Source organism: Haliotis rubra, unplaced genomic scaffold, assembly GCF_003918875.1.
Source record: "Haliotis rubra isolate DU_JTF1 unplaced genomic scaffold, ASM391887v1 Scf291, whole genome shotgun sequence".
NCBI classification, from domain to species: domain Eukaryota; kingdom Metazoa; phylum Mollusca; class Gastropoda; order Lepetellida; family Haliotidae; genus Haliotis; species Haliotis rubra.
The window spans coordinates 483,625-510,843 of record NW_025766959.1 but is presented as its reverse complement, the minus strand read 5'-3'; the positions used below and the strand labels follow the sequence as shown (position 1 = coordinate 510,843).

At 39.9% G+C, this 27,219-nt stretch overlaps 1 protein-coding gene across 1 annotated transcript; it reads right to left on the bottom strand.

Annotated features, from left to right (window-relative positions):
* Positions 1–2,077: 2,077 nt before the first annotated feature.
* Positions 2,078–26,942, bottom strand: LOC124281969 (ADP-sugar pyrophosphatase-like). Its single transcript, XM_046717974.1, has 10 exons — positions 26,647–26,942; positions 25,004–25,071; positions 23,595–23,644; positions 22,936–23,043; positions 21,589–21,684; positions 21,136–21,191; positions 15,583–15,628; positions 13,492–13,500; positions 4,395–4,448; positions 2,078–3,551 (listed from the first exon to the last, which is right to left on the bottom strand). Exons 1-10 carry the CDS (start codon positions 26,884–26,886, stop codon positions 3,457–3,459), a joined length of 822 nt encoding a protein of 273 aa, XP_046573930.1. The 5' UTR covers positions 26,887–26,942; the 3' UTR covers positions 2,078–3,456.
* Between the last annotated feature and the right edge of the window lie 277 nt (positions 26,943–27,219).

The window sequence follows — 27,219 nt, the reverse complement described above, 5'->3', positions numbered from 1 at the left end:
GGACTCAAGGCTTAAACTTACAAGTCATCCAGCTTGGTCAACCATCCATTTTACATACCACTTACTTCGTCTTACAATTGTACGAAAATATACACATGAGCATTAATTAAGCACAACCTGAATACATGAGCAGCTTTAACATTCTGTTCCGAATGCGAGATCACACTACTAGTATCTGTTCCGAATGTGAGATCACACTACTAGTATCTGTTCCGAATGTGAGATCACACTACTAGTATCTGTTCCGAATGTGAGATCACACTACTAGTATCTGTTCCGAATGTGAGATCACACTACTAGTATCTGTTCCGAATGTGAGATCACACTACTAGTATCTGTTCCGAATGTGAGATCACACTACTAGTATCTGTTCCGAATGTGAGATCACACCATATTAGTATCTGTTCCGAATGTGAGATCACACTACTGTGTCGAGTATCTGTTCTGTTCGAATGTGAGATCATCTTGACGACAATCTTGAGATCGTCATTTTCGAACTAACGACCACTACTAGCTGTTCATGTTTAAAATCTGCAGGAATTGATCTGTTCATGGAGAAATATCAGAGGTTTCCGGCGAGGAGATCAACTGAGGAGATCAGATATATACTACTTAGACTCACTAGATCACACTACTAGTATCTGTGTGTGGTCAGCCACTTGTGAGATCACACTATTCGGTCAACTGTTCTAAACTGCTGGAATTCACATGTAAAGCACGCTAATGCTGATTTTGCAAAAGGTATTGTTTACAAGAACTAATGCATTGTAAAACAAATCTCGTAACTAACTGTTTAAAATCTGATTGGCGCAAGTGTCATGAGTTCCAGTAAATGATGAAAATCTACTTAGACTCACTAGTGAAAATTGGCGAATTTCTTAACTTGATTTTGCAAAACCTTTTACATGAACCAAAACAAATTAAGCATCTGTTCACATGAATGATATTTGCACATGCTTTTTGGGCAATTTGTTGCATGATCCTCGTGGACAATTCATCTGCATAGAGTTTGCAGTTGGTTCCAACAAGTTCATCGTCGATGTAACAAGTTAGTAGAGAAATTCATCGTCGATGTCCATGTAACCACACACACACATCGTCGACATAACCACACACACACACAACATATAGCGAGTGCTTTAGGTGAGTCTAAACTTTTGATGGGTAGTATACATTAGGGTGCGAGGGGTGGCGAAACCAGGTAACTGGAGGGTCATACAATCACAACAATCATTATTGGAGAACTGTGTTACAATCAGACTGGTGGGTCATACAATCACAACAATCATTATTGGAGAACTGTGTTACAATCAGACTGGTGGGTCATACAATCACAACAATCATTATTGGAGATGACCTTACTTTCAGGCACTATTCATATTCATGTTAAATTAAGAAATTTCAATTTCAGTTCTGTTTTTGTTTCAATCAGAGTAAATACGTTACAGTTACCATTTTAATACACAGAACCGGTTCTTAAAGCATTTACAGCACAGAGTGTTTTCGTCCAATTCATCTAAACACGACAGTGGGGCTTTATCATTGCTTGTGTGCACATATCCCTTGGAGGAGGGATTTTGTTTCACCTAGCCGAGTACACTTATAAAATAATGAAAATGTGTTTCTTCAGGATACGATTAGTGTCTAACAAACATGTACATAAGCCCTGTCTGCAGTGGCCTTCACAGGAATGGAGACTTATTTCCAGGTGTAAATCACAGCCATGCTCTAGGTGTGTCCTGCTGTCCAGAATCTCACACCTGAAGCAGCAGGTGTACACTCACTCCACATTACATACCATCGTATCCCAAATGTTTACATCGATGCTCATGATGTTGATCACTGGATTGTCTGGTCCAGACTTACATACACACTGCACAGCTGGAATATTGCTGAGTTTGGGGTTAAACAACAAACTACCAACCACTGAGTGAATGGACATCCATGTCATGTCGTACATACATCCAGTTGTTTAGTACATGACATGACATGACATGGGTGTCCACCCTCCCTCTAGTTGTATAACTCACATGGCAATGACCGTTCTGCTGAATGAAAAACATGAGCCACACCTGTCTGTGGTGAAATGTGTTTATTGGTCGACTATGAATCAAATGTTGATTTCCTTGACATTTGCTTCGGAACTAGACTGAATCATGTGTTTAATCAAATTTTCTAATACAATGGAATAATGAGTGTCACACAAACAGGGATTTCTTTGAGCTTGCAAGGCAGCACATAACCTGTTTGATCAGGTTAGTGTTAGTGTGAAGTGGTGTAAAACATCTAGTTTCATAGGGATCCAAACTGACACTTAGGTGTTCCTTGAATTGTGTCTTCATTTTAACTATGGAAACTTTAACAAGTAAAATAACAATGAAATATCACTAACAAACAATGAGCTGAGACACTGAAAATAATTTGGAGCAAAATAGTTACATACACGATAAAAATAAGACGATAAACTCATCGATGACCTTACCATCTATAAACAAACTTTGACTGGGCAGGATCACTGGTAACATAACTCTGTACATTTTACTTTTCATATAACATTGATCACTAAATTCAATATGTTATCTCTATTACATTCCAAACATCGGGGGATGGCAACAGGAAAATCTATTTTCAGCTGAAAACCTAATATTGTGTCACCGAATGGGGTTTTTGAATTGATCAATTTGAAATAAAATCGGCAGAAATCCACGGATCAGCAGAAAATTGCCATCCCTGAAAAATGGACCAACGGACAAAACAAGGGCAATAACTCTATGAAATTTGTACTGGGTATTCTGGTGATGGTGTTCGAATATGATCCACATAATTACCCCTAATGATGTTTATGAAAAAAGACCCCAAGTCTAAATAGGCCAAAAAATATCAGACAACAGCCTTAAGTCTGCAAGAAATAATGTTTTGATGGCAGTTTTTCCACAATATCTCCACATGAATAGAAAGATGTCAAATGTAACATGTTGTATGTGGGATTACATTTTCTTAGTTAAGTACTGTCTTGTACATTGTTACGTTGAGTCAGCGATCTCACTCTCTCAGTCACTGCAGCTTCCACTTGGGTTAGATGGCTGACATTGTGTGCTGGCCATTGGGTGCCTGACTGAGAGTGTGGGTTCGAATCCCGGATGGGACTCAACCCTACAAAAGTACTAAAATTTGTACTTTACTGAGAAAGCGCAATCACAAATAAATGTTGCATATATATTCCTCGACAAAATGTGCAAATTGCATTTTATATGAATTGTTTTCCCTTTTTATGAGTGTTTAGTGGAACTTAACCACTGAATATATCCACTTAACCATGTACAGCTGTGATGACTCAGACCTCAACAGGAATCATCATCTCAGTACCATCAACATATACTAGCTCTGGCTCCATGTTGGATATTACAGTGGCTCCAGGCAAAGTCAGAGATGGCAGCAGTTGACACGACATGACATTTAGGGCACTACTTTCTTTACTTTCCGTGTTTGTTCCATGGCAACAGCGTAGGTATACACTCGAGAGTCGATTACCACACCAGCACTGGCCATCTCTGAAACAAGGAAATGTAAGGACTGGTGAGTGAGAGCTGTCAGCAATATTCAGCAATACAACTACGAAGGACACCAGAAATGACTTCACACAAGTTACCTATATAGTAGCAAGCTATATCCAACACATTGTACATAGAGGATATCATATGAGTGCCCATGCCACACTATGTATAATACATGAGTGCCTAAATGTTGGTATTTTCTGAACGAGAGCGAGGGATATACCGATATTTAGGCACAAGTGCCGTAAACATAGTATGATATGGGCACGAATATGATATTCTGTTTATTACTGAAGTCGTCAAATTGAGGATTATAAACCCAAATCTACTTTCAAACATAGGCTGGCTACCCGCCGTCGCCGCATGTAGAACTCAATGTCACAGAAGAAACGTGATGTCATAGCATTGTTCTTGACGTCACGTGACCATGACAAAGTGATTTTACCCTATTGCATCGTATGAAAAATGTGAACCCCAATATTTTTGCCCTTGTAGGTAATAAAAATATGTAACTTCAACCAGAGCTATGCAGGTATTGTGGCACTGTAGTTAGGGTTGGGGTGGGGTGGGTGGGGGTGGTGCTTGGCACAGCTCAGCAAGGGGACACAACTCTGGAAGGTGCGTGGGGGCACCTCCACTCTGTATCAACAGAAGCAGTTTTTGTTTTCCCTCAATATACTTAGTTTAACTGGGATTTGAAATATAGGGTTCTTTGGTGTGAAATGTGTTTAATTGTATTCAATGCAGCGATGTACAAATGATATTTTTGAAGGATAGTTGGGGGAAAGAATCCTGTCATCAATACAAATCTCACAAATAATCCAATACTAAATCACATACCATTCAACTTATTGAGCAGTTCCTCCATCGGGACAACAAGGACGTCTATGAATTCTGAAACAATCAGTACAGAGAGACATGTATGGGAGATGTACTAAGAGAGAGAGAGTACTGGGAGAAGCTATGACCTATCTTCAGTTTGGTCACCTTGAAATGATAATTTCCTGTCTAAGGCTCTGTATCGAGGCTCTGTGTCTCACCTGAATATTCCTATTAGTTTAAAGTAACAAGGTTATACAGGAGTAAACATGATTAGGTAGTAACAGAAATTTCTTCTCAACAAACATTCTCACCTGATGTTCATCTGACAACATATGCATACAAGTATACATTATTTATTTATTTTTATTATTGGATATTTATATAGCGCACATATCCAGGCAACTAGTGCATGCTCAAGGCGCTGGTAGTTGTTCCCTTGATCATTGGATGTCAATCTCAACTTCACATCATATTATAAATCTCAACTCCCTGGGGAGTATACAACTCTTGCAGCCACTAGGCGCACCGAGTTAGTGTGGCTTTCTCATCCTAACGAGGTACCCATTCACAGCTGGGTGGACTGGGACACATAGTCACAGTACTTTGTCCAAGTTCACTGCACGTTGCTGTACCCGTAACTAGGTGTTTGCACGTATTCACGTGGCCACCATCTGGTCATATACCAACGGATTCGTGGGTTCTTTTAAGTGCACAGGGTTGTGTACTGTACACTAGGGGTTGTGACAATACTTAAAGAGTCTGCACACAGAGTTGACTCCAAGGTTCTTACACTCGGTCACAGGTGGGCTCGATCCCGACACCTCAACCTCGCTTGATTACTAGCCTGGCGTCTTAGCCAGCTCGCCCACCGTGCCCCACATTCTCTTCCAACAGAGATTACTCAAGTCATATCTTGAAGATGTCATGGTTGCAGAGAAACAATTCGTTCTTCGAACTCGTTGTTTCCCTGCTCCCATGACATCTTCTCGTTCAATACAAAACATCCAAATGCACTATAGTACTGTCGGAAATAGAAAAAAACTGTATTTTCTCATTTATCTCTACAATTGATGTAGTTGATATGTGCAAGTGTGAAATATCTCTTAAACTAAGTTCGGCCTAACTACAGTCTCAATGGTAGGGACACAAGACACGTAGAAAAAGGACTTTACTGAGGAGAGATTAGTGCAGAAATGAGCAATGCGATTTTTTTCTAAGTCCAAAACGAATTATTTGGAACAGACCATGGCTGTATGCAAATTAGTGTGCGACGATATTGTATTATAAAGGACACTTTTTAAGTGACCAATTTGAAATCAGACGTAGCTTCATTATAAACGGTAGCTGGCGTAAAAAATAATAACTTTCATGCTGAAACTATTAAGGATGTAGCTACCATGGAGTCTCACTGTCACTATAAAAAGAAACAGATAGGAGGGTTCGTCTCAAAAGCAAAACCTGGACGGGTGTCGGCGACAATCTTTGGAGTTGGGCTTGGGGATAGACATATCAGCTAAGATACGATAATCCTTTAGGGCAATTATACTGGGGAAGTACACGGTGTGTCATAACAATTTACAAATAATATCCAGTCCTGTCGATCTTCGCGATCGGGTGGTCATGCCACCAATATATTTTGAGACATTTAATACGATGCGTTTCTATGGTTATCAGGTATCAAACTCTTTTACATATCTCAACATAAACTTTATGAAAGAAAGACACTTAGGCTGTTAATCAATAGATGAGGCATAGTCAACACACATGAAAAAGCACAAAATAACTTTGAGATGACCCCTTGGACGCCTGTAGGCAGCACATGCATTTCATGCCAGGTGAGTCGACGGTCCGTTGTCATACCTGGCTGAGCGACCTAATTGCCATCTATAGTCCGATCTATTGTTTTCAGCAGCTATTTGTATTTTTGCCCGATTTTACGAGTAAACATGCTTTTCTGGATATCCTATTACGCATCCCACTGAATGCCAAGTTAGGCCGAAGTGGGTTTTTGGACATATGCTATTTGCAGTTATGTAAATTTTAGGGATACAGAGTAAGAGCCTAAAAACAGTTTTTTTCTATTTCCGACAGTACTATAGTATGACATTTTATATATTAACATCAGTTAAATTTGGGATTACAGTCTAAAATCTGTACTTTACTCAGAAAGTTCAATCCCCAATATAACATGTTACATTTCACCACTTTCTATATGAGACCGCCTCCGTGGTGTAGTGGTTAGAGCGTCCGCCCGGAGAGCGGAAGGTCGTGGGTTCAATCCCCGACCGCGTCATACCAAAAGACGTTAAAATATGGTACTTGTTGGTCCCTGCCTGGCTCTCGGCATTAATGGGTACAACAAAGACTGGTCAGCTCGGAGTCAGTATAATGTGTCTGAGTGGGGTATTCATGCTTCACTGCGGCATGGTATCTCAGTGGGCTAGCACTATAAAACCAGCTTCAGTCTGGGCTAGTACAAGCAGCCGCACATACACATACACATGCATGCACATCGTCATATGAGCAAAATATTCTCAAGCACGACGTTAAACCCAATTTCACCTCACCTCACTTTCTATATGACATTGTGTGTAGTCCAGCACATTGCTACTTTCGATCCTGAGACACCATGACACATGCTAAATATGACGTTTTCAATATGGCTGCTCTGTTGTCACAGCGTGACATAAACTTACTTCACTTTCAGTCTGGTGAGAAACTCAGTATTTACAACTGCAAGCAAACTGAAAGTTTCCCTATTGGTAGATGGAAGATAAAAAGTAACAAGAAGACAAAGTCATCAATATCCCCCGCAATGGCAAAATACTCTTCATGATTATGTCTACGAGTTATGATTATGTCAAATATTTAGGTGTGTATATAGAAAAGTGGAAGGAGAGCAGTGAAAGGTTTTTAAAGTTCTGCTCCAGAAAGGAGCACTATCACCAATATTAGTCCAAGTCAAACTTCTTGCCATGGAAATGCCAAAAATATTTTATTCAGAATTCCAAAACTACCAAAAGGCACCAGTACACCACCAGACCAATCTATGTGCTAAGTTTGGTGAAGAAATAGTGAACGATTTTAGAGTTCTGCTCCGGAAAAGAGCACAACCACCAATTTCAGTCTAAGTCAAACTTGTTGGCATGGAAATGCCAAAAATATTTTATTCTAAAAATCCAAAACTACCAAAAGGCACCAGTACACCACCAGACCAATCTATGTGCCAAGTTTGGTGAAGAAATAGTGAACGGTTTTAGAGTTCTGCTCTGGAAAAGAGCACTACCACCAATTTCAGTCTAAGTCAATTTGTTGCCATAGAAACGCCAAAAATATATTCAGAATTCCAAAACTACCAAAAGGCACCAGTACACCACCAGATCTATCTATGTGCCAAGTTTGGTGAAGAAATATGAACGGTTTTAGAGTTCTGCTCCGGAAAAGAGCACTACCACCAATTTCAGTCTAAGTCAAACTTGTTGCCATGGAAATGCCAAAAATATTTTATTCAGAATTCCAAAACTACCAAAAGGCACCAGTACACCACCAGACCTATCTATGTGCTAAGTTTGGTGAAGAAATAGTGAACGGTTTTAGAGTTCTGCTCTGGAAAAGAGCACTACCACCAATTTCAGTCTAAGTCGAACTTGTTGCCATAGAAACGCCAAAAATATTTTATTCAGAATTCCAAAACTACCAAAAGGCACCAGTACACCACCAGATCTATCTATGTGCCAAGTTTGGTGAAGAAATAGTGAACAGTTTTAGAGTTCTGCTCTGGAAAAGAGCACTACCACCAATTTCAGTCTAAGTCGAACTTGTTGCCATAGAAACGCCAACAATATTTTATTCAGAATTCCAAAACTACCAAAAGGCACCAGTACACCACCAGATCTATGTATGTGCTAAGTTTGGTGAAGAAATAGTGAAGGGTTTTAGAGTTCTGCTCTGGAAAAGAGCACTACCACCAATTTCAGTCTAAGTCGAACTTGTTGCCATAGAAACGCCAAAAATATTTTATTCAGAATTCCAAAACTACCAAAAGGCACCAGTACACCACCAGACCAATATATGTGCTAAGTTTGGTGAAGAAATAGTGAACGGTTTTAGAGTTCTGCTCTGGAAAAGAGCACTACCACCAATTTCAGTCTAAGTCGAACTTGTTGCCATGGAAACGCCAAAAATATTTTATTCAGAATTCCAAAACTACCAAAAGGCACCAGTACACCACCAGATCTATGTATGTGCCAAATTTGGTGAAGAAATATTCAACGGTTTTAGAGTTCTGCTCCGGAAAAGAGCACTACCACCAATTTCAGTCTGAGTCAAACTTGTTGGCATGGAAATGCCAAAAATATTTTATTCTAAAAATCCAAAACTACCAAAAGGCACCAGTACACAACCAGACCGATCTATGTGCTAAGTTTGGTGAAGAAATAGAGAACGGTTTTAGAGTTCTGCTCTGGAAAAGAGCACTACCACCAATTTCAGTCTAAGTCGAACTTGTTGCCATAGAAACGCCAACAATATTTTATTCAGAATTCCAAAACTACCAAAAGGCACCAGTACACCACCAGACCAATCTATGTGCTAAGTTTGGTGAAGAAATACACATTGAACGTTTTTAGAGTTCTGCACCAGAAAAGAGCACTACCACCAATTTCAGTCTAAGTCGAACTTGTTGCCATAGAAACGCCAACAATATTTTATTCAGAATTCCAAAACTACCAAAAGGCACCAGTACACCACCAGATCTATGTATGTGCCAAGTTTGGTGAAGAAATAGTGAACAGTTTTAGAGTTCTGCTCTGAAAAGAGCACTACCACCAATTTCAGTCTAAGTCGAACTTGTTGCCATGAGAAACGCCAACAATATTTTATTCAGAATTCCAAAACTACCAAAAGGCACCAGTACACCACCAGATCTATGTATGTGCTAAGTTTGGTGAAGAAATAGTGAAGGGTTTTAGAGTTCTGCTCCGGAAAAGAGCACGACCCCCAATTTCAGTCTAAGTCGAACTTGTTGCCATGGGAACGCCAAAAATATTTTATTCAGAATTCCAAAACTACCAAAAGGCACCAGTCACCCCCAGATCAATGTATGTGCCAAGTTTGGTGAAGAAATATCGAATGCTTTTAGAGTTCTGCTCCGGAAAAGACAAGAGTCATCAGAAGATGACATATCCCCCCGGCCCCCATATCTTTGAAAGAACAAATCATCTGACAGTTACTTAAAGTCCAGCTTGATTTTAGACTAAGTGCAAATCGTTTCCATGGAAATCATGAAAAAAATAAATGACAAAAATCTGCAAATAGCAAAAGGCACCACTTTGGGATCTGCCTCACATATCTGCCAAGTTTTGCTGAAAGATATTAAGAAGTTTTCGGCGTTGTGCTCGAGGAAACAAAACCTACCCCTCCCTTTTGAGACTAAGTCCAAATTGTTTTCATGGAAACTGAGAAAATAATAAATCACAAATATCTGCAAATAGCAAAGGCACCACTTTGGCATCTGCCTGACATATCTGCCAAGTTTTGCTGAAAGATATTAAGAAGTTTTCCAGTTGTGTTCGAAAGCGAAACCCATCCCTTCCTTTTTGAGACTAAGTCCGAATCATTTCCATGGAAACAGAAAATAATAAATCACAAATATCTGCAAATAGCAAAGGCACCACTTCAAGATCTGCCTCACATATCTGCCAAGTTTTGCTGAAAGATATAGAGAGGTTTTGAGTTGTGCTCTGGAAGCGAAGCCCACCCCTCACTTTTGGGATTAAGTCGAATCGTTTCCATGGAAACCGGAAAAATAAAAATGCCAAAAATCTGCAAATAGCAAAAGGCACAACTTTAGGATCTGTTTGATATATCTACCAAGTTTTGTTGAAAAATATTATCACGGTTTTTGAGTTGTGCTCCGAAGCGAAAGCAATCCTTACTTTTGAGACTAAGTCCAAAATGTTTCCATGGAAACCAAGAAAAATAAAAATGCCAAAATCTGCAAATAGCAAAAGGCACCACTTAAGGTTCTGTTTCATACATCTACCAAGTTTTGTTGAAAAATATTGAGCGGTTCTTGAGTTATGCTCGAGAGCGAAGCCCACCCCTCACTTTTGGGATTAAGTCCGAATCGTTTCCATGGAAACCGGAAAAATAAAAATACCAAAATCTGCAAATAGCAAAAGGCACCACTTAAGGTTCTGTTTGATATATCTACCAAGTCTTGTTGAAAAATATTGAGCGGTTCTTGAGTTATGCTCCGGAAAGCGAAGCCCACCCCTCACTTTTGGGATTAAGTCGAATCGTTTCCATGGAAACCGGGAAAAATAAAAATGCCAAAATCTGCAAATAGCAAAGGCACAACTTTAGGATCTGTTTGATATATCTACCAAGTTTTGTTGAAAAAATATTATCACGGTTTTGAGTTGTGCTCGGAAAGCGAAAGCAATCCTTACTTTTTGAGACTAAGTCCAAAATGTTTCCATGGAAACCAAGAAAAATAAAAATGCCAAAATCTGCAAATAGCAAAGGCACCACTTAAGGTTCTGTTTCATACATCTACCAAGTTTTGTTGAAAAATATTGAGCGGTTCTTGAGTTATGCTCGAGGCGAAGCCCACCCCTCACTTTTGGGATTAAGTCGAATCGTTTCCATGGAAACCGGGAAAAATAAAAATGCCAAAATCTGCAAATAGCAAAAGGCACAACTTTAGGATCTGTTTGATATATCTACCAAGTTTTGTTGAAAAATATTATCACGGTTTTGAGTTGTGCTCCGAAAGCGAAAGCAATCCTTACTTTTGAGACTAAGTCCAAAATGTTTCCATGGAAACCAAGAAAAATAAAATGCCAAAATCTGCAAATAGCAAAGGCACCACTTAAGGTTCTGTTTCATACATCTACCAAGTTTTGTTGAAAAATATTGAGCGGTTCTTGAGTTATGCTCCGAAGCAGAAGCCCACCCCTCACTTTTGGGATTAAGTCGAATCGTTTCCATGGAAACCGGAAAAATAAAAATACCAAAAATCTGCAAATAGCAAAAAGGCACCACTTAAGGTTCTGTTTGATATATCTACCAAGTCTTGTTGAAAAATATTGAACGGTTCTTGAGTTATGCTCCGGAAACGAAGCCCACCCCTCACTTTTGGGATTAAGTCCGAATCATTTCCATGGAAACCGGGAAAAATAAAAATGCCAAAAATCTGTAAATAGCAAAAGGCACAACTTTAGGATCTGTTTGATATATCTACCAAGTTTTGTTGAAAAATATTATACGGTTTTTGAGTTGTGCTCCGGAAACGAAAGCAATCCTTACTTTTTGAGACTAAGTCCAAAATGTTTCCATGGAAACCAAGAAAAATAAAAATGCCAAAAATCTGCAAATAGCAAAAGGCACCACTTAAGGTTCTGTTTCATACATCTACCAAGTTTTGTTGAAAAATATTGAGCGGTTCTTGAGTTATGCTCGAGGAAGCGAAGCCCACCCCTCACTTTTGGGATTAAGTCGAATCGTTTCCATGGAAACCGGGAAAAATAAAAATGCCAAAATCTGCAAATAGCAAAAGGCACAACTTTAGGATCTGTTTGATATATCTACCAAGTTTTGTTGAAAAATATTGAATGGTTCTTGAGTTATGCTCCGGAAGCTTAAGCCCACCCTTCTTTAAGACTAAGTCCAAAAGCGTTTCCATGGAAACCGAGAAAAATAAAAATGACAATTATCTGTAAATAGCAAAAGGCACCACCTTAGGTTATTTTTGACATATCTACCAATTTTGGTTAAAAAATATCAAAGCGGTTTTTGAGTTCTGCTCCGGAAAAACAATATTTTATTCAGAATTCCAAAACTACCAAAAGGCACCAGTACACCACCAGATCTATGTATGTGCTAAGTTTGGTGAAGAAATAGAGAACGGTTTTAGAGTTCTGCTCTGGAAAAGAGCACAACCACCAATTTCAGTCTAAGTCAAACTTGTTGGCATGGAAATGCCAAAAATATTTTATTCTAAAAATCCAAAACTACCAAAAGGCACCAGTACACAACCAGACCGATCTATGTGCTAAGTTTGGTGAAGAAATAGAGAACGGTTTTAGAGTTCTGCTCTGGAAAAGAGCACTACCACCAATTTCAGTCTAAGTCGAACTTGTTGCCATAGAAACGCCAACAATATTTTTCTTCAGAATTCCAAAACTACCAAAAGGCACCAGTACACAACCAGACCGATCTATGTGCTAAGTTTGGTGAAGAAATAGAGAACGGTTTTAGAGTTCTGCTCTGGAAAAGAGCACTACCACCAATTTCAGTCTAAGTCGAACTTGTTGCCATAGAAACGCCAACAATATTTTATTCAGAATTCCAAAACTACCAAAAGGCACCAGTACACCACCAGACCAATCTATGTGCTAAGTTTGGTGAAGAAACACACATTGAACGTTTTTAGAGTTCTGCACCAGAAAAGAGCACTACCACCAATTTCAGTCTAAGTCGAACTTGTTGCCATAGAAACGCCAACAATATTTTATTCAGAATTCCAAAACTACCAAAAGGCACCAGTACACCACCAGATCTATGTATGTGCCAAGTTTGGTGAAGAAATAGTGAACAGTTTTAGAGTTCTGCTCCGGAAAAGAGCACTACCACCAATTTCAGTCTAAGTCGAACTTGTTGCCATAGAAACGCCAACAATATTTTATTCAGAATTCCAAAACTACCAAAAGGCACCAGCACACCACCAGATCTATGTATGTGCTAAGTTTGGTGAAGAAATAGTGAAGGGTTTTAGAGTTCTGCTCCGGAAAAGAGCACGACCCCCAATTTCAGTCTAAGTCGAACTTGTTGCCATGGGAACGCCAAAAATATTTTATTCAGAATTCCAAAACTACCAAAAGGCACCAGTCACCCCCAGATCAATGTATGTGCCAAGTTTGGTGAAGAAATATCGAATGCTTTTAGAGTTCTGCTCCGGAAAAGACAAATGTGGACGGACGGACGGACCTTGCATATACGCCGAACAGGGTCCATTTTAATACCCTGCATAAAAGCCAAGTTGGGGATACAAAATGAATATCTACTAAACTGAATTACTAACTGAACATTGCTATGGACAAGAGCTGCTTACCTGACTCCTCTGATGATGTTGATGAAGTACATGAAAGACAAACAGACAACATCAATGCTGTATTCATGGAAACAGGTTACATCAGCACTAATCAATCAATCAGTTCTATATATATCACTATGTTACAATTCATAAATTGTTATATTTGCATGAGTTAGTGAGTGAATGACTGAGTTTAATGCCATTTTAATCAGTATTCCATATATAACAAAGTGTTCTTTGCATGAAATCCATGTTCTCAAATATAAAAATTGCTATGCCTCAAAAGACAGAATTAAACCACACACACTGTACATGGGGAATAAAATCTGGTCAACAGCCAACACTTTGTCCTCTAGACTACCCCTTGTGCTGCACATGTTGTAGGGTCACAAACACTTTGTCCACTAGCCTACCCCTTGTGCTGCACATGTTATAGGGTCACAAACACTTTGTCCACTAGCCTACCCCTTGTGCTGCACATGTTGTAGGGTCACAAACACTTTGTCCACTAGCCTACCCCTTGTGCTGCACATGTTATAGGCACATGTTATAGGGTCACAAACACTTTGTCCACTAGCCTACCTCGAAAGCTGCACATGTTATCACAAACACTTTGTCCACTACCCTTCTACCCACTTGTGCTGCACATGTTATAGGGTCACAAACACTTTGTCCACTAGCCTACCCCTTGTGCTGCACATGTTATAGGGTCTCAAACACTTTGTCCACTAGCCTACCCCTTGTGCTGCACATGTTATAGGGTCACAAACACTTTGTCCACTAGCCTACCCCTTGTGCTGCACATGTTATAGGGTCACAAACTCCTCTTGCACATGTTACATGTTTGCAAACATACTAGGGTTCACAGCCCAATACAAACAAGAAGACAAAGTCATCAATATCTCCCGCAATGAAAAAATACTCTTCATGAATATGTCTACAAGTTATGATTATTTATGATTATGTCAAATGTTTTGGTGTATAGATAGAAAAGTGGAAGGAGAGTATTGAAAGGTTTTAAAGTTCTGCTCCAGAAAGGAGCACTACCACCAGTTTCAGTCTAAGTCAAACTTGTTAGCATAGAAATGCAAAGATGTTTATTCAGAAATCCAAAACTACCACCAGTACACCATCAGACCAATCTATGTGCCAAGTTTGGTGAGTTCTGCACCAGAAAAGAGCACTACCACCAATTTCAGTCTAAGTCAACTTGTTGCCATGGAAACGCCAAAAAATATTTTATTCAGAAATTCAAAACTACCAAAAGGCACCAGTACACCACCACCAGACCAATCTATGTGGAATGTCTGGTGAAGAAATAGTGATCGGGTTTAAAGCTCTGCTCCAGAAAAGAGCACAACCACCAAATTCTGTCGAAGTCGAACTTGTTGCCACGGAAACACAAAAAATATTTTCTTCAAAAATACAAAACTACCAAAAGGCACCAGTCAGTACACCACCAGACCAATCTATGTGTCAAGTTTGGTGAAGAAATATCGAATGGTTTTAAAGTTCTGCTCCGAAAAGAACACTACCACCAATTTCACTCAAAGTCATCTTTGTTGCCATGGAAACGCAAAAAATATCATGATCAGAAATCCAAAACTACCAAAAGGCACCAGTTAACCACCAGACCTAACTATGTCCCAAGTTTGGTGAAGAAATATCGAATGGTTTTAGCTCCTGAAAACACCAATTTCAGTCAAAATCAAACTTGTTGCCATGGAAATGCAAGAAATATTTTATTTACAAATCCAAAACTACCAAAATGCACCAGTTCACCACCACCAGGGTGATGCAGTTTGGTAAAGGAATATTGAACGGTTTTAAAGTTCTGCTCCGCGGAAAAGAGCACCAAGTCCAATTTCAGTCAAAGTCATAATTGTTGCCATGGAAACGCAAAAAATATAATAATCAGAAATCCAAAACTACCAAAAGGTACCAGTACACCACCAGACCTATCTATGTGCCAAGTTTGGTGAAGAAATATTGAACGGTTTAAAAGTTCTGCTCCAGAAAAGGCAAATGTGCACGGATGCAAGGACGGACGGACGAACGGGAGTACATTTTAATACCCCCTAATTAAGGGCATTAGCTCAGTTGGTTTACCTGGATGTGATTTTGGAGATGTATTGATATCTTCGTCGCCATCAATCTGAAGAAACAAAAAAGTGAAAATTTGAACTCCTCTTGAATAATGTTTCATAAGTAGTTCAAAACATAGACAATGAATACTCAAAAAAACATAAGCAAATCTGAAAATGACAACAACTAAATATTTCTATTCCTTATATGAAAAATGTCATTCAAATCTATGCCAGCAACACATGGCAACATGCTACAATCGCTGAACATAATGAGACTGACTTATAGTTTGGCATGAAATGCATGTGGACCCGTTTTTTGTGTAACGGGGTAAATATCTCTTCGTCCAATGACCCAATCGATCTCAAACTGTGCAAGTGGATGTTTTGTCAGACAACCTAATCACATTGTAAATCACCAATTTTATGCTGTTGTATTAAAGAATCTGTCTATGTAACTGTCAACAAAATAAACAGCAGAATGCAGATTGCTTGCAGAAGGAGGGAGCCAATGACCTGTAACAGCGGCAGTGTCTGTTCGCAAAACATGTTACGTTGCCCATGTTTTGAGGGGTAGGTTGACTTTGAGAGCGTTTCGCCGTGCTGATAAGCCACCAATCGTAATGTGATTTGGGGTACAAATTTCACAGGTCACAAAATATGTTTAGCACCGATCATATGCGATTATCTCCCTTGCTTTGTTTATATTTTTGTCGTCTGCTATCATGCCGCCTGTCAACCGAGAATTGACACCTGACCAAAGAAATTTAATTGTTGACTTGAAACAGCAAGGCCAATCAAGCTACAAAAATTGCTGATTTGACAGGTATAAACCCAAGAACAATTCAGAAAATTTTAAAACGTTTTCGAGCGAGGTTCAGTTAAATCGTTGCCGAGAAGTGGGTGGCCCCGAAAATCGTCACCAAGAAGCTTTAACGACGGCTTTTTCGTCTTGTGAAAAGAAATCGCCGGCAAACACTTGGGGATTTGACAGCAAAATATAACAATCAGGGACAGACTACTCTGTCTTCTTCGCACTGTCAGAAGAAGATTGTTCATTGAGGGGTACCGTGAGACATGTGGTAAGCAAGAAAATCACCATTTCTCGTGTTAACAGAGAGAAGAGACTCGATTTTGTCGGACAAAATTGCATTGGGGAAGAAATGAGTGGGATAATGTCATTTTCAGTGATGAGACACAAGTCCAGATCGGGATAGACAGAAAAGTTTATGTGTGGAGAAAGTCGCATGAGCGGTTACGCCCGATTGTTTGGGGGTTCGTACCGATCATGAACGAAATCAAGTTTTCAGTGATGTTTTGGGTGTGTGTGTCTGCGTATGGAGTGGGAACTTTAACTGTCGTTGATGGCAACATGAACACTGATAAGTACATTGCCATTCTTGATAACCACTTGTGGCCTGTAGTTGCCAGGCATTTTGTCAACCGCAATTGGATTTTCCAAGAAGACAATGCCCCTTGTCATGTGTCCATTCGGCTAACCGTTGGAAACAGGAAAATCATATTCCGACTTTGCCGTGGCCCCCACAAAGTCCAGATCTCAATATCATTGAAAATGCATGGAAAACTGTTAAATATCAACTCAAAGCCAGATTAGGTGACATTAACTCCAGACAAGATCTCATCCGTGTGGTGAATGACATTTGGACTGGGCTTAGTCCCGTTTACATTCGTCGTCTATATGACAGTTTACCAAGACGACTCCGAGATGTCCTAAGAGCACAGGGTCATATCTCTAAATTCTGAAAATTTGAGGTGAGTACCTTTATTATTTACATAGATACGCGAATTTTAAAAGGGGACCCGACTCCGCTAGAAATAGCCGTGACGTCACCGGTGCGAACAGACTTTTGGCCAACTACTGTAGGACAGCTATGCACGTGACAGGTATGAAGAGGTGTCACAGGTCGTGAATAGGGTAAGGTGGGTGCCAACTGTTAACCATCATACGGAGTTTGTTTCTCTGAGTTGTTCAACATTAACCACAAAACCCATTAGTGAGAATTATTCTGTAGGTTAAAATCTTTAAATTTGTAACGTTAATGTGATATTTTGTTTATGCAGTACCTAAGTGGAAATGCATTTAAAGAACACAGAAAGTATATTTACACTAAATCATTAATCGGACCACCTATGGTTAGAACTCAACAACTGTTAAAGCCCCGTTCCTCGGACACAAGCACACACAATCATGCACACTCATTGAAGAAAAGATAGAATGAAGACAAAAGTGTTATGTTTTGATGTCGTTCACATTCCAAATTAAGCAATGCATTTCTAATAGCTTTAAGCATATAGATAGTTAATATTTATATTTTCATGATAATTTTATGTGAAATGAGTGTTTCATGTTACACTATAAGTCGTTGGAATTAGTCAGTGCTGTCACTGTTAAAAGAAGTTATATTTCTTTGAGCATATCTGGCTGGATACTATTATTATCTGTAAATATAATAACAGAATTAAACTTCATCAAGTTCACTCCATTCTTCCACAGAGGAGTCATCAGTGTCCAGACGAATGACAACTGGATTAACTGTTTGCTCCTTCAAGCCATCTTTGAGCCAGTACTCTTTCTCCACCTTCTTGACATGTTCAACACATGCATGCCAGCGTGCAATGTCAATGTCACATATAGCAGTGTTGACAATGTGCTTGACATCATTCAACTTGAATAATTGATTTTTCCGGGCCACTGTACTTTTAAGGTCTCCCCAGATAAGTTCGATTGGATTGAGATCACAGTAGTACGGTGGTAATCTCAAGACCTTATGGCCGTGTTGGCATAGCATGTTGTCAATGTTATATGTGGGTGGAGGTTTGTTAGGTTTAATCAAAGAGTACAACTGTGGTTTAGTGGCCTTAATTGAAAATTGTATATTGTTATTTGTTAGCCATTGCTGCATATCTGACTTCTTTGTATTGGAAGTTGGGCACCTATTGTTTGGATCTCGAACACTGTGATAGGGAGCATTGTCCATGACAAGAAGACTTTTGTAAGGCAGAGCTGGCAACAATTGTTCCTCAACATACTGTGTGAAAACCGTTGAGTTCATTTCTGTATGATAGTCCCTACCATCTGTGCTCTTTGACCGAAATACCAGATCACACCCAGGTAGGAATCCACGGTGGGAACCAGCATGAAGAACGATTAAACGTTCACCTTTGCCTGTTGGTATTTTCCTACCATCACTGGGATCAGTGGGTAGCCACTGTCTGGCAGCAGTATGGTTTGCATTGACCCAGGTCTCATCCAGATATATGGGTTCGAACCCATCCTCTCTTGCCTGCTTAATTTCTCTCACATAGTCAACCTTATTTTCACATTATCAGATCTCTCACACATTACAAGTTTCTGGTTTGCTACCTTCTTGTACTTGTATCCAAATTTGAGCAGTAGTTTGCTTAGCATAAACCTAGAAACATTAATGTCGTGATCCTCTGCAAGGATGTGTTTTAACTTTCTTGTGGACAGGTGTTCATTTCTAGCAAATAGCCGCCGAATGACATATCTGATGACCCTGATGTCAAAAGAATCTAACTTTGGATGCCTACCTTTTTGTACAAGGTTTTGTTTATTGGTTGTTGGTTTATTTTTCACAATTTTTAGCACGATGTTCTTTTTCATGCCAAGAGCAAAAGTTGTACGTTTCATGTAATCCGACACCTTATAAATCGGTTTGCTACGTTTGCTCTCTTTTTAAAAAAAATTCAACACATTTCTAATTAAACGCTTAGCATCATCTGAATAAGCTTTCATGATGACAGCTAGAAGTAGTCAATGTGAATGATCCAAACGGTCTATCACTGTGCAGAGCACAGGTAACTATCATGAACTGCACATGCATTTCCCTTTATGACCCAACACTGCCGCTGTTACAGGTCATTGGCTCCCTCCTTCTGCAAGCCATCTGCGTTCTGCTGTTTATTTTGTTGAGAGTTACATAGACAGATTCTTTAATACAACTGCATAAAATTGGTGATTTACAATGTGATTAGGTTGTCTGACAAAACATCCACTTGCACAGTTTGAGATCGATTGGTTATTGGATGAAGAGATATTTACAAAAAAACGGGTCCACATGCATTTCATGCCAAACTATAGTCGTCTACATCAAATTGTCTTAATGACAGAGATACACTATTTTCACAGTCATGTTTTATTCAGACTTTTAGCCACTAAATTTAAGACATTTCTGTGAAAATTCTAAAGAACAAACCCAACCAAACTATTCATCAAAATGACACCTGTAGTTTACCTGTCCAAAATCCATACACAGGTGACTGCAGTCGGGTTTGGTTTCAATGGCATCAATATGCAAATATGTACTCTCAATGCAACTTGTATTGCATCTGTGCAAATAACTAGATGAAACATAGTGACAGGCTGGTGTTCAATAGGGTTAATATACAGGTACATAGCTCCCCACATTTTTGTGGCCATGACATCATTGTCACCTTGGCGACAGCAACTAAAACGTCCTAAAGGCTGAATCAAGGTTAAAATTCAGAATAACACAAATGAAGGAACATACACAAAACGTGACAACACCTGATCAAATTTTCATTACATTATGTGAAAGGATAGCCAAATAAAAGCCATTGATAAGTTTCAAAACATGGCCACCACAGCAGCCATCTTTAAAATCAGATTGAAATGCTGCGAAAAACATTTTAGACACAATAACAGAGACCATTCAAGCAAAACTTTGTATACATAGGACAGGCAGTTTAGATGAGATGTGGAAAGTGCAGAAGACAACGACAGACTGATGGATGGACAACCTGCCATGATAAATGCATGAAAAGTTGACTTTGAGGAAATTTCTGTTATGAGAGGAAGGGAGGTAACTCTAAAGCTAAAGTACTCAGTTGCCAAAAGTAAGTTTGTTCTCTTCACATGACATATTATCCCATGTTGACCTTCAGGTAATTATTTCTGGCCAATGTCAGATCCAAAAGTCATGTGTGTCAGACCTGTGAAGATACGGGTTAGAATTAATCTTCAACAACCCATGCTTGTCGTAAGAGGCGACTAACGGGATTGGGTGTTTCGGCTTGCTGACTTGGTTGACACGTCATCCGCAGGTCGATGCTCTAGATGTTGATCACTGGATTGTCTGGTCCAGACTCAATTATTTACAGACTGCCGCCATATAGCTGGAATATTGCTGAGTGCGACGTAAAACTGAACTCACTCATGTGTGTCAACTCGTATCACAGACATGCTGTGTGTTGTTTAACACCAGTAATTTAGCAATATTTCAAGGATAGAACGGCAACCTCTAATCTAAGAAACTCAGACCAGACAACCAGGGGTGAGACATTATAAGCACCACCTCATGCCAGCAGTGACCAGGGCCCCTTTCCACAAAGCAATCGTAGTGCTAAGATGATCGTAACTCTCATAGACTTATGACTGTCATTGCACTACGATCACTTGAGGAACGGTGCCCAGGACCACCTGATTGACTGGTCACCTCTTACAACCAGTGTAGGTAGCTGAAGACCAGCTATTCCTGGTATCTCCACTGACTGACCGACCAAAGACCAAACTCACCTCTACTGTGACCACCCTGACTGATGTGTTACCAATGCCAGGGTCAAGGCAGGTCGCTGAAAAACACAGAAGAGCATCACAGTGGCTTTGTATACATGGACTGAAGCAGTACAGTTCACTCTACCCCATGTACAGTGTTACAATTATTTTCAGGTTTCAGGGGCAGGAGTGTTAGACTGTGTGGATAACATGGACAACAACCAATGTTGACAGAAATTCAAAGGTTAGTAACTTCCCCTAAAAGATACTAGACACAAACATCATAAGAAGAATACTTGACTGTAATGTTGTATGGGAGTGTTATTTATTGTGCTTCAAGTGCATTACACTGTTTCTGTTGATATTCACAATGGGCAGTTATGGGTGCTATATTTAGACAGAATTCTGGAAGGTACTACAACCTCATCAGACATTGTTTGCCTGGCATGAGCTTCTATCTATCCTCTGACTTGCCTGGGGAGATGTGCTTCACCTTTCCTGAATACCCAGTCTCCTCACGTAGTTCCCTGACTGCCGTCTCCTCCGGGGTCTCCCCCTTGTCCACCAAACCTGCAACATGGAGCTGCAACATCACAACCGTTCCTGCAACATGATACCCGTGAAGATCCGGGTTAGAATTGGTCATGCTTGTCACAAGAGGAACCTAAAAGGATTGGGTGGTCAGGTTTGCTGTCTTACCATAAGAACCCTCTTACTTACCTGTTGGGAACTCATGCATGTAAGCCTTCACCGGAGGTCGGTACTGTTTCACTATGAGAACCCTTTGACTCACCAGCTGGGAACTCTAGCATGTAAGCCTTCATCAGAGTGAGTGAGTGAGTTTAGTTTTACGCCCCAATCAGCAATATTCCAGCTATAAGCCAGTGGTCTCTAAATAATCGAGATTGGAACAGACTACCCAGTGATCAACAGCATGAGCATCGATCTACTCAACTGGGATATGATGACATGTGTCAACCAAGTCAGCAAGCCCGACCACCCGATCCCGTTAATCACCTCTTACGACATGCATGGGTTGCTGAAGACCTGGGTCTTCGCAGGTGCCTTCATCAGAGGTCTGTGCAGTTTTATCATGAGAACTCTCTGACTCACCAGCTGGGAACTCTGGCATGTAAGCCTTCATTGGAGGTTGGTACTGTACAGTTTCACAGTGAGAGCTCTTTGTACTCACCTGCTGGGAACTCTAGCATGTAAGTCTTCATTGGAGGTTGGTACTGTACAGTTTCACCATGAGAGCTCTTTGTACTCACCTGCTGGGAGCTCTAGCATAGTCTTCATTGGAGGTTGGTACTGTACAGTTTCGCAGTGAGAGCTCTTTGTACTCACCTGCTGGGAGCTTTAGCATGTAAGTCTTCATTGGAGGCTGGTACTGTACAGTTTCACCGTGAGAGCTATTTGTACTCACCTGCTGGGAGCTTTAGCATGTAAGTCTTCATTGGAGGTTGGTACTGTACAGTTTCACAGTGAGAGCTCTTTGTACTCACCTGCTGGGAGCTCTAGCATGTAAGTCTTCATTGGAGGTTGGTACTGTACAGTTTCACCATGAGAGCTCTTTGTACTCACCTGCTGGGAGTTCTAGCGTGTAAGCCTTCATTGGAGGTTGGTACTGTACAGTTTCACCATGAGAGCTCTTTGTACTCACCTGCTGGGAGCTCTAGCATGTAAGCCTTCATTGGAGGTTGGTACTGTACAGTTTCACCGTGAGAAATCTTTGTACTCACGTGCTGGGAGCTCTAGCGTGTAAGCCTTCATTGGAGGTTGGTACTGTACAGTTTCACTGTGAGAGCTCTTTGTACTCACCTGCTGGGAACTCTAGCGTGTAAGCCTTCATCGGAGGTCTGTACTGTTTCACCATGATAACACAATCATACTTCAAGGTTCTCTTCAAGATTGGGATCACAAACACAGCTGAAACCAGAAACACAGAATCAGATACACAGTCACAGGCATTAGACAACTTTCATTAGACTGACCATGATGAACTGTGATGATTCAGGGTCATCCTTACACCATGAGCATACTGCATTACATGTTAGTGTAGACTCAGAAATACATCAACAGTAAGGACAACCTGAGGATAAGTAGAAGCAAATGAAAGTTTCCCTCTCTAAATATCCATCAGATTACAGGTTGTAGATAATCAAAATCTTTCAGCTTCACTAGCCTGTCAACTGAACTAAACCTCGTCTTCCTTTGACAGGGCTTCCAATCAGAGACATTGTCTCTCATTTTCAGAAAACAGAGGCTACTTTTTTCTAAAACGTCACACTGCTGCAACTGAAGGCTGACATTTATTGGTTCAAATGTCATGAACCATTCCACTTACAGTAATGTGGCTGCTTAGTTTAAGACAGGATAAAGTTTACAGCACAAAAAACATAAGGCCAATGTAAACACAAATCTGGACTGTTTATTTTATCTAGCTAACTGAAAGTCCTACACTTCTGCATGAATCTCACCATCTGCTTCATCCGCGGAGCCCGTTGTTCTGCACACTGATTCCCATATTCTTACAGCAACAAACAAACAAACAAACAAATATATATCATCATTTCGTAACCTAATTATCATTATCATGTACTTCTTTCAAGACAATCAAATAATTTAAGTAACAAAATCTCTGACAAATAGTTTAAGCAAGAACTGTCCACCTAATAATATATACTACCCATCAAAATTTTAGACTCACTAGTGTAATTGTGGCCACTTACTTCAGTGAACTGTTCTAAACTAGGTTTTGCAAAATAGTCCATACTGTTTAAAGGTACTGTTTACACATGAACTGATGTATTGTAAAACAAATTTGTATCGTTGAAAAAGATTATTGTCATGAGTTCAATCAATGACGAAACTCACTGAAAATTGACGAATTCTAAACAAAATTTTACACCAAAACATAGCTGTTCACATGTACGATATTTGCACGTGCTTTTCAGCAATTTCATGCATGATCCTCGTGCAGTTCATCTGCATAAGGTTTGCAGTTGGTTCCTCCAAGTAAGTGGAGAAATTCATCTTCGATGTAACCATATATGTATGCATAACATATAGTGAGTGCTTTAAGTGTGTTTAACCTTTTGATTGGTAGTATATATGCAACACATTTGAATTTGGAAGGAAAAAAATAATAACTATTCTTTCCTGATTTTCACTTATCATTTGGCCCAATTGTGGACACCTCTTATAACCAGCAAACTTTGTTGGGGAACACTTTAATGACATCTATCCATACCCTGAAAACTGCTGCACAAAACAGTGGTGTGAACATTAAGTGTTTGTCTATGCAGGTGTGCAACATCTTGCTCCAAGTAAACACCCTGAAACATGTCACCCTGTCATCATGTACATACCACCTTGCTGTGACCACCATCTGTTCATGGAAAGTCAAACCCTAATGCAGCAGGGATACAATCGGGCACAATTCCACCATTGCCACGTAGTAGAGGCAGTTTTCCGAATTTTCTTCGTTTCCTAAAGGCATGTTGGTTGGTTTGTTGTTTAACACCGCACTCAGCAATATTCCAGCTATATGGAAGCAGTCTGTAAATGACCGAGTCTGGACCAGACAAGCCAGTGATCAACAGCATGAACTTCAGTCTAACCAATCAGGATACAATGACATGTGTCAACCAAGTCAGCGAGCCTGACCACCCGTTAGTTGCCTCCTGTAACAAGCATGAGTTACTGATAACCAGATCTAACTGGATCTGCATGGGTCCTAAAGGCATATAGAATATCAGGCTTTTTAGAAGTTGTCCCATTCTGGCAAGTGGAGTTACATGATGCACACCTGAATAGTTTATTCCCAACAATTCTACACAAGTATGTGTACACTTAGTGACTACATGAGGCTTACAGTCAGGGTTACCTTTCTTGACCAAGAGGATCTTTATAGGTGATGTTGCTGAGTGACAGCCATTTCCCCCTGGCAACTTCCTGCAAGAATACACAATGTCTTTCAGAAAGTGGTCAAATGCAACATATATGTTAGGGATTACACTTTCTGAACAAAGTACAGATTCTGGGTTTAAGTCCCATCTGGGATTTGACCACACACTCATACTAGTCATAGCAATTAATGGACATAATTGCAATCTGAATCGCTCAGAAATGGGTTAGTGAGTTTAGTTTTACGCCACACCCAGCAATATTCCAGCTATATGGTGGTGGTCTGTAAATAATCGAGTCTGGACTATTGTTGGGAATTGGTTAAAATCTAACAATTGATGATTGGTTCATTACAAGTGATCAATCACTGACAAAAATTGGTTAGCGTGATTTATCAAATTCTCCTGTTTATGTTTGTTAATGCACAAAAAATATAGAAAAAACATGTACATCTTTCGGTGTTTTTTTGCAAATTGCACAAAATGCATTTACAAATTTCACATCTTTAAAGGAGGACTAGCATGTTAGGAGCATAAATTTCCTGGAATCTTTAAGATAATTTCAATCATGACAAGGAACGAGCTTGTAGTACTTATGAAATGTAACAGACAAAACCAACCTTCTGAAAAATGTTGTTAATGCAAACAAGTGTGCCAAAATTGTTTGTGTTTGATTATGAGAAAACATGATTGATTGCTTGGTCGATAAGTCATTGCAACCAATCTTCGATTATTTCAATTCATCGGACCACCACTAGCCTGGACCAGACTATCCAGTGATCAACAGCATGAGCATCGATCTGCGCAATTGGGAACAGATGACATGTGTCAACCAAGTCAGAGAGCCTGACCACCCGATCCCGTTTGTATCCTCTTACAACAAGCATGGGTTACTGAAGATCAATATTCTAACCTGGACCTTCACAGGTAGCGCAGAAATGGAAGTCTAAAGTGATGCAGGTCTCACTTGGTCAAAACTGATACCTCTAGCTCAATACTAGATGGTGATATTGTAACTCTAGACCAACATCTTGTGTGAAACTTTGACATATCCTGCATATTGTACTTCAACAACATATCAAACTATAATACCCCTTGACATCTCAGACAAGAAATACATGACAAATATATCATTTTTCACATGATTTCACAATGCCTTGCTAAGAGTTGCAAATATGATTAAATATCAGCATTCACGCCAGGCTATTACCAAAGAATTACTTTAAACACATCCTTCAAGTTGGCCGCCAGTTTCTATAAGATAATACACACGCATTTTCGAAATCAGATTGAAGATGAATTAAGCAACCAGTAAATCTTCAATATACTATCATGTGTGTTAACAAATACCTGTAATTTATGATTGGGTAAAAGGTACCTGATCATAAGCATTCGTGATATGAAGTTATTCTCTCGTAAACAGGTAACCATGCATTAGATTTCAGCTGAGGGTTAAACCAGCGGGCTCTGTACGAAAACTGATTATTTTGATCTCATGTCGAACTTGAATAAAATTGTTGTGTATCTACCTTCCGAAAACGGGGGTCTTCTATATGCGTCTACAGCAGAGATTGTAGGTAACATATCCCGTGCGGCGTAAAACAGTATTGCGTGTTCTACTTACCTCCTGTTTCACAAACTGGCTCTGGTTTCGTGATTTTGAGCTGAACCCAGCGCTACCGCCGTTGTTATCCATTAGGCGGACTTTAACTTTCTGACCACACAACTTTCGGTTCTGCAAAAATAACTCGGCACTGCACAAGCAAACAGACCACTGACAACGGTAAACTAAACGTGTTTGTACTTCTATGAAACACCTGCCACGTACTAAACAATGTAAAATGCAAGAGGAAGATGTATGCATCAATGTTGCGTGATCATACTGAACAAACACGTTTCAAGAAGCTAAACACTGGGTCACATGGGTGACCTGTGACCTCCGGATGTAAACTATTTTCAACTGCTCGGAAAACTCCGTTGGTTTCCGTATGTCTTCGTACCAACAGACATGTTTCCATTCGTGACCAACTCGTGTTATTCCGGGACAAGCCGAATAGCGGTTACGGAAAGGGGCGAGTGGTGACGAATGACATGTTTCCCGCATGTAAACAATCCGTTACAATCCGTTACCGTGGCAGAGGCCATTTGTGTTGCTTTTAAGGAACAATTCATGAATTAGATGCGAAAACAAACAAAA

What these genes read in the sequence shown, in the direction of transcription:
- LOC124281969 (XM_046717974.1), bottom strand. Translation starts at nt 26,886, where the DNA reads ATGCATACATCTTCCTCTTGCATTTTACATTGTTTAGTACGTGGCAGG. An exon ending in CTCCGCGGATGAAGCAGATG is followed by an intron (nt 23,044 to 23,594) that starts GTGAGATTCATG and finishes TTCTGGTTTCAG; the next exon opens with CTGTGTTTGTGATCCCAATC. An exon ending in TCAGGGTGGTCACAGTAGAG is followed by an intron (nt 15,629 to 21,135) that starts GTGAGTTTGGTC and finishes TTGTTTCTTCAG; the next exon opens with ATTGATGGCGACGAAGATAT.